The sequence below is a fragment of the Tripterygium wilfordii genome, chromosome 6 (assembly GCF_013401445.1).
Source record: "Tripterygium wilfordii isolate XIE 37 chromosome 6, ASM1340144v1, whole genome shotgun sequence".
NCBI lineage: Eukaryota > Viridiplantae > Streptophyta > Magnoliopsida > Celastrales > Celastraceae > Tripterygium > Tripterygium wilfordii.
Genome location: NC_052237.1, coordinates 7,542,419 through 7,550,599, shown reverse-complemented (window position 1 = coordinate 7,550,599; position 8,181 = coordinate 7,542,419). Strand labels below are relative to the sequence as shown.

The 8,181-nt window shown below is 37.3% G+C and overlaps 1 protein-coding gene across 1 annotated transcript; it reads right to left on the bottom strand.

Annotated features, from left to right (window-relative positions):
• Window positions 1-489: 489 nt before the first annotated feature.
• LOC120001004 (disease resistance protein RPV1-like) lies at window positions 490-7,602 on the bottom strand. Its single transcript, XM_038849217.1, has 5 exons — window positions 7,121-7,602; window positions 4,344-5,448; window positions 3,094-3,504; window positions 1,319-2,923; window positions 490-1,185 (listed from the first exon to the last, which is right to left on the bottom strand). The coding sequence occupies exons 1-5, from the start codon at window positions 7,600-7,602 to the stop codon at window positions 661-663; spliced, it is 4,128 nt and encodes a 1,375-aa protein (XP_038705145.1). The 3' UTR covers window positions 490-660.
• Window positions 7,603-8,181: the final 579 nt, after the last annotated feature.

Genomic DNA, 8,181 nt, shown 5'->3' with positions numbered 1-8,181 from the left:
ATTTTAGAAAGAGATGAAATCGGGGTTAGGGTTCGTATTAAAGAGAGATGAAATTGTGGGTTAGGATTCATACTAGAGAGAGATGTGCAATACAATCATAATCATGTGGAATTTTACTGACCATTACTTTTCCATTTACTTATGATTCAAGTAAATGGCCCGCTCTGCTTCCATCATGTTGTCAATATGGAATTTGTCGGGACAAATGGAAGTTATTATGTTAACCTTCTTCAGCCAGAAAACTATGCACAAGGAATCCGAGTTTCCTCCTTCGCAGAAGAGAACTCCTAGCTCGAAACAATCTCACCCTCTCTGTCTCAAATCTCACAGTATCTCTTTTAAGGCGAACTGGGTTGGTCCACGACAGCGAACTACTTCAAACTTCCGAGCATTCTTCCTCCCGAGTATTCTTCTGTTATATTGCCTTGCCATGATATTATTATCTAATCATTCTTTTCTGAGAAGCTATAATTGCACGAGCGCAAAACATCCACTATGACTGATTATTTTTTATAATTTTCAAAATTTGTGTACAATAGTTCTTAGCTGAACAATACTTCTTATTTATATGTAAGATTGTTTTTATAATAATTAAAAAGACAAATCTTGTGTCTCTTGATGCAAGTATTTCCCCAGTCACTGCAGTTCCTTACTCTTTCTCTAATCACCTTGTTCATGAGTGGAGGTGAAAAAATTTGCGAGCCTCTCTGATAATGATTTTTGACTTTCATCGAGTAGTTCCTCATTCCCGTCATAGTCATCATCATTTTCAAACACCAGGTGAGCACCAGACATCTTAAGCTCAACCCCTTTAACGTAGGGAGGGTTTCTTTTCGTCACCTCTAGCTCGTACCCGTCTTTCAACTGAGAAATAAGCTGATGAAAATGTGGATATCGACACAAGTGAACCTGATCATCATGTGTTCTTGGCACTCCCATTAAATGAAGTACGGTGGTGAATATAGGCTCACCAAGTTTAAGAATCTTTGCTTGAATGTCCACTATTGCTGGGAGTTGATTTCTCAACTCATCTGTTATCTGATGGTCAAGAGAGACGACGACGCCAATTATCACACCCCTGACTTCAAGGTTTCTGTGCTTTGAAAACCTCAGACGTCCTTGAGAAAACCAATCAGGAATTTTGCTTCCCGGCATGCTTAGGTTGCGAATGTTCTTCAAACATACCTGCAGCAGAAATTGCATATGCATGACAATAACCTTTTTATTGTTGACATCGGAGGAAACTGTGCATGATTGTCTATTTGTGGGAGTGTGTGCATGAATGAAAGAACAAGAAAGAGCGAAACAGAGAGAGAACCTTGGAAAGTCTTCTTTTAACTGCCGAAGAGCATGCCTTGCAGCCACTCAAATACAATCTTTTCAAGGACTTCAGGCGCTCTAGGCCTGGAATGTCCACCACTTTCTCACAGTTGGTTAGATTCAGGTCATGCAAATTCTCCAACTTTGAAAGATCAGATATGCTCTCTAAGGCAAAACAATCAGCAAGATTCAACTCCTGTAAACTAGAGGGGAGTGGAGGCAAGGACTTGAGATTTTCGCAATAGCGCAAGTCTAGCTCTCTAAGGAGGGAGAGGCCCCTCAGGCTACAAGGAAGGCTGCAAAAATCATTGTTGCCAAGCTTCAAGATCTCTAATGATGACAACTTCTCAAACTCATCAGGAATTCTACCTGATATTCCAAAAGAACGAGCATCCAGTTTTTCCAACAAGGAGAGATTTGACAAAGAAGTTGGCAGGGGAACAAGCATAGTTCTCTCCTCCATATCACCCTCCGCTGGCTCACTGTTTTTAGGTAGTCGAAATAAAGGCCTTTTTGTCATACTCCAAACCATTAATCTAGAGAGCATACCAAAGCTTTCTGGTATTTCTATCACAGCAGTTTCGTCCATCCGAAAATGGTGCAAGGACTTCAAATTTCCCATTGAAGATGGGAGTTTATTGAGCTTTTTGCACTTGTTCAATCGCAATATGACAAGATTTTCCAGCAAACCAATGGACTCTGGCAACTCAGTAACGCTGACATTGTATATGGTCAAAGTCGTAAGAGTTAAAATGCCTCCAATCATTTCTGGTACTGATGTAAGCAATGGACAATTCCTCATTTCAAGCTTCTGAAGTGTTTTCAAGGAGCCCATGTTTTCTGGCAGAGCTGTTATCAATGGCCCACCAAGCTGAAGCTCAACAGTTGAGGCTAACCCTCCTATTGAATCAGGCAATCTGCTTAAAAAATCACATTTTCCAGCTGATAAGATCTTCAAAAACGACAGGGAACCAATCGAACTAGGAAGCTCTCTGATTGCACTGGAATCAATTAAGAATTCTGTCAATGATTTGAGATTACCAATGTTATCAGGAACTTCAGCAAGTGATTTGCACCACATCAAGTTTAGTTTCTCCAGATTCACCAAATCTCCGACAGAATGCGGTAGTTCTTCTAGTGCAGTGTTACTAAGTGTGAGTTCCTTAAGAGAAACCAGCATTCCCATACAATTAGGTACTCGTTTCAAAAATTGGCAGCGATTTAGGTTAAGCTTCTCAAGATTTGTAAGATGGGAGATAGATTCAGGTAGGGTTGCTATGGCAGTCTTGTCAAGAAGAAGTTCTTTCAAAGATCTCATATGGCCCATGCTCTCCGGTAATTCTTTCAATTGAGAGCAACCAGATAGGATAAGCGTCTCAAGATTTTTCAGCCCAGAGACATCACTTGGGAATTCAATAAGGCTTGTACAGTCTTCCAGATTCAAGAAAAGCAAGGTACTCAGGCTACCAATTGATTTGTGAAGATTAGTTATTTTACTGCATCGCTGAAGCACAAGCTTTTCCAGCTTTTGATGCCCGGATAAATCAATATAATCAAGATTGTAGCAACCTTTTAAATTCAAGACCATCAAGTTTTCAGCCACCTTGCAAAGAGAAGGAACAAATTAAAGAAAGTACATAGAAATGTCCAAGTTAGGTATAGCATATAGGTCATAGACCTTGAACAAAAGAAAAAATATTATTTTCCTGCAGTTGAAGCCAAAAAGATAATGGTGATGACTATCATCATAATGATGTTGAAATAAGCAATTACCTTCTTAGCATTCCAACCCCAAACTCGTTTGATATTGCTCTCTGATAGATCGAGGACAGCAAGTTGCCTTGGTTGAAAGCTAGAAGGAAGATTTCTCAAAGGACATCCTTTCCACTGCAGCCACCTTAGTTCTGCAGGAACATACTTAAAGTTTCCTACCAATTTCACTTGATTGATTTCCAGTAGTCGCAAACTAACCATTGGTTCGAAAGGTCTAGTGTAAAGTACCACCTGCTTTTCATTTTCTTCTCCATCTTGAAGACATTTCTTGAATAATTCCTTCAGATATGTAACTGCAGAGACAATATTGGGTCTTCTTAGAAGGTTATTCCAAGAAATTGTAATCCCACTTGGATCCTTCACAAGGTTCTTTTTGAAGTCTAAGACAATTCCTTGTATGCTTCGTGTCCCCTAGAGTCGAATTAAAAACTCGTCATAAAAGCATGGGTTGAAGAGCAAGTAAAAGGGAAACCAATATGCAGCAAGCAGCAAGCAGCAGCACCATGAAATTGGTTCATAATATGGGTAAGTAAAATGATAAGTGAATTTTCTGAGGTTCAAGTGGCTTCCACATGCAATATGCAGACAATCATGCTCAAATACAGATGTAAAGTTGAGCCTTACAATATTTACCAAAAAAGGTCATGCATCAAAAAAGTTGTTTATCCTCTTCACTTGCATATGGTAGTTGAGATAAAGCAGTTTTAAAGGCTACTATCTTCTTGATTTGCTGCAACTTTTCATTTCCCTCGATTTCTATCGATATCTCCATATCCTTCTTAAACAAATTATATGGGCTTAGAGAAATGCTCATTTATCTTCATTCACAAACCAAAATTTTATCTATCTACCTCACCTGCATATGGTAGTTGCGATAAAAGCAGTTTTAAAGGCTACTATCTTCTTGATTTGCTGCAAACCTGCAACTTTTCATTTCCCTCGATTTCTATTGATATCTCCATACACTTCTTAAACAAATTATATGGGCTTAGAGAAATGCTCATTTATCTTCATTCACTATCCAAAATTTTATCTATCTACTTCTCATTCACTTTTATTGGGACTAGTTTCTATATTGCAAACCAATTGCATGACTAGCATGTTATGTAGAAAGAGAATTTTCATGGAATCTTCCATATATAACAGTGCAGCTTAAAATACTTGTCTTCAGACCCTAGGTTAAGTCTAAATAAGATATAACATGGAAGAAAATGTGTGCTTTTTTCCATGAAAAGGACAAAAAACCATACCTTGTTGTTTTCTAACAAAGTCAAAATTTCATCACGATCCCACAATCGACTGCGCATACCAGGATCTACAAGATTTTGTTCTCGAACAATTTGTCTTCCCATGTCTCTGAGTTGATCATGCATCCAAAAAGAATCATCCTCAGTAATCTTAACGAGACATTTTGCTGCGAGTACAGAAATTGATTCCTCAGCCTCAAATCCACAGCCCTTCATTATATCCACTACATCCTCCCTGTTCATATCCATTTTGACAAACAAACATGCTATGTCAAGGAATATACACTTGACCTGTTCATCCAGCCCGTCAAAGCTAAACTTTAACACATCTTGAAGATTACCAGGTCGGATATTCCTCAACTTTTTCAGTGAATCTTCCCATTCTTTTATGGTCCTCTTATCAGATAAAACTGAACCAATCACTTCAAGTGCTAATGGTAGCCCTCCTGCAAGGGAAACAATCTGTTCTGAGAGTTTTAAGAAATTGTCTGTAGGTTTCTCCCTTCTTAACGCGTGGTAACTGAAAAGTTTTAAGGCCTGAGAGGAATTCAACTCCCTGACCTCATAAATCAAATTTACATAATTCTCACACAAAACCTGTCTATCTCTGGTAGTAATGATAATTTGACTTCCTTCATTAAACCATTCTCTCTTGCCAGCTAATGCTTCAAGTTGCGTTACATTATCAACATCATCCAAAACAATGAGAACCTGTTTGTCATAAACTATACCTTTGATTGCCCTGATGCCAGAATGAACATCAGTTATGAGAGGAAACTGACCCCGGTTAAGATTGCTGATAATTTTGTTTTGAAGTGACTCTAAACCACTAATTTGATGTTGTTCCCTCACATCCGAAATAAAACTTCGGTATTCAAATTTTCCAACAAGCTTATTATAAAGAGCCTTGGCAAGTGTAGTCTTACCAACCCCACCCATTCCATGAAGTCCTAGAATTTGAATGCCAGTGGCTTTGGCATTCAACAAATTTATCAGTTCTTCTACACGAGAATCAAGTCCAACACTACATGTAGCCACAACCATTGGATTGTTGCTCAATTCATGCAGAACCCGTTTAGCTAAAGATTCAACAAGTTCTCGAACATCACTGTCAAAAAACATGAATGCAGGTACATTAATATTAACAAGGGGCAAACGGAATTGGATATACAGCAACCAAATGCAATGTGTAGGGTTCCCTGCTATGAACATTACAATTTCTTAGATGTCTCCTTAGATTACATGTTTAAAAAAATGAGGAAAATAAAATTTAAAAAAAAAAAAAACAGTGTTGTATCTGTTTGTGTAAGAAAAAAGAACAAGGAACTAATATATAGGACCATAAAATAATTGTAAGAAGCTCGAAAAAAACTGTAAAGAAGTTCATGAGGAAAGTCAACTTCAACAAGGAAAATATAATAATAAAGAAATCAGGATAAAAATCCATATCATGTTCATATAAGCTAAGATAAAGGCAAATACTTGGTGCAGGAATCAACTTGCTTTACTGTAAGTTAGATGCCACCATTTCAAACTATAAAACCAACATCTCTGCAATTCTGCATAAGGTTCTGTACATCGCCCCATTATTATATGGGTATAGCACATTGCAATTAGCTGTGCTTGGTGTTGGACTCAAACACAGGTAAAAAAATGCATAAATTGTGAAAGAAGATTCACTATAATACGATGGTTATGAGAAATAAAATTCCTATTGGGACTGCCAATGTTGCAAAACTGATGGAATGTGGCCTTGAAAAATTTAAGGTTGCAACCATTTGTTGTAAAACAGATTTGCAAGAGTGTAATGATAGTGGGAAATAAACCTCTTTTTCTAAAAGTCTAATGACAATGGGACTTGCTGAAAACTAAAGAAATATGGCTTTGCCAAACTTTATCTTGAAATATAGTATTCTGCTGGAAAACTAGTCTCATATTGGCATTACCATCAGGCCCCATTGGCAATACACCCAAAACCCCCTCCCCCGTAAAGAAATACCCCTACCCCTCTCCCATAAGGGGTACCACCGGGCTTCCCCTCAGTCCCAAAACAACCAGTGAAGTTAAAGAAAAAAGACGTGATATAAAGCTAAAATAAATTGTAAATTTGTAAGCTATGCCGAACATACATTCTTTAGTAGAAAAGGTTGGAGAGGCAGAGAAAAGTAATATTTTAAAAGCAATGTGCATGACAAAGATAGTTGGGAGTCTTGAAAACTTGCATTCATATATAATATTTACCCATTTATGCAACTCAACGTATCCAGAATGGACAAGATATTAAAATATAGCAAGGCACAAATCAAAGTGGGTCCATTCCAACTTAATTAATTTGATCCAAAATATTCTTCCAAAGCATTTCATTTTACTTCCTTTCCCAATTCCCCAATTAAAATATTCAGCAACCAATATAATATATTAGTCAAATATGGTAAATCATAAATGTACCCCCCATTATTTCACCTATAAACCAGCACAAAGTTGACTTCCGTCAAACTACTCTTTTCTTCTGCAACTCACGATAACTCAACCTCCTACAATCCCAACTGAATCATAGTCAGCAACACAGCTATCTACAAGGTCTTTTACTCGTCCTCTCCTCTAACTAAGCAAAGGATCAGCTATCCAAGAATTCATGAGTAGTCATAAAGACTTTTGACAATTGTAAGAAGTGCCCACATCAAACTAACATAGAAATAAGACAAGTTAGGGTTTAAAATGTACTGTAGAGCACAAACGAAACAAGCAGATCAATTGTATGTAGGGTACAAGTATACAACCTCTTGTTAAAAACCCAACCAGCTATACCTCCAACTTTCTCCATCGCTTTCTTCCAGATTTCTACTTTTTCCACCCCGAACCTCAAATAATACTTCTTGAAATACTGTTCAAAAGGCCCCCTCTGTCGCCGAACATTAGAGGGGTCTACTTGGAAGAACACAGGGAGAATCAGCCTCCCCAATTCGCAGATCCTGGCCATTTCCTCAAGACACCAGTGGGACGACGCGTAGTTTGGGGAAATTATGATAATAAAGGCGGCCGAGTCGTCGATGGCCTCCAGAAGATCTGGCGCGATCTCGTCCCCCTGATTCAACCCAACGTCGTCTAGAAAGACTCGGACGCCTTTCTTGTGGAGGAAGCTGTGGAGATGAGACGTTAAGGTGTCGCTCGTGTCTTCTCCGTGGAAACTGAGGAAGACGTCCCATCGGAGCCTGAGGGCCGCTATCGGAGTCTTTGAAGCAAGGCTTCTACTGTTCGACATTTTGTTTCTGGTTCTCGCGAGAGAGGAGAAATTGAGAAGTAGAAATTGATTGTTTTATTTCCACACGTTAACTGTGCATAGTCAAGTTCTCTCTAGTCAATATTCTATGGTCTAATTTGTTAGACAATTTTCAAAATAGTTGATATGCTAGTTGAAGTAATGGTAGTAGAAATATTAAATATTAAATAATTTTAATAATAAATATATTATATGAATGTTTAATAATGTTTGGTTAAATTTTTATTAGTAATATTTATATTGTATAACATTTTAAGACAAATTATGTCTAGGGATATTACATTAAATATAATAATTAAAGAATTATTTAAAGAGTAATTGAAGAATTATTGAAGAAATAATAATTAAAGAATTATTTAAAGAGTAATTGCAGAATTATTTAAACATAATAATTAAAGAATTATTAACTAAAGAATAATTAAAGTAAATCATTATCAACAATTGGCCACCATCAAAGCCACACTCGTCCTTTGTAATATATATATATATATATATATATATATATTTTTGTTGAGAACCAGAAACTTCATTTAAGATCAGGGGAAAGAACACTGTCATGAG

Coding starts and splice junctions, on each gene's coding strand:
- LOC120001004 (XM_038849217.1), bottom strand. CDS start 7,602: ATGTCGAACAGTAGAAGCCTTGCTTCAAAGACTCCGATAGCGGCCCTC. Junction 3,505..4,343: donor CTTTGTTAGAAAACAACAAG/GTATGGTTTTTT, acceptor ATTCGACTCTAG/GGGACACGAAGCATACAAGG. Junction 1,186..1,318: donor TTAAAAGAAGACTTTCCAAG/GTTCTCTCTCTG, acceptor TTTCTGCTGCAG/GTATGTTTGAAGAACATTCG.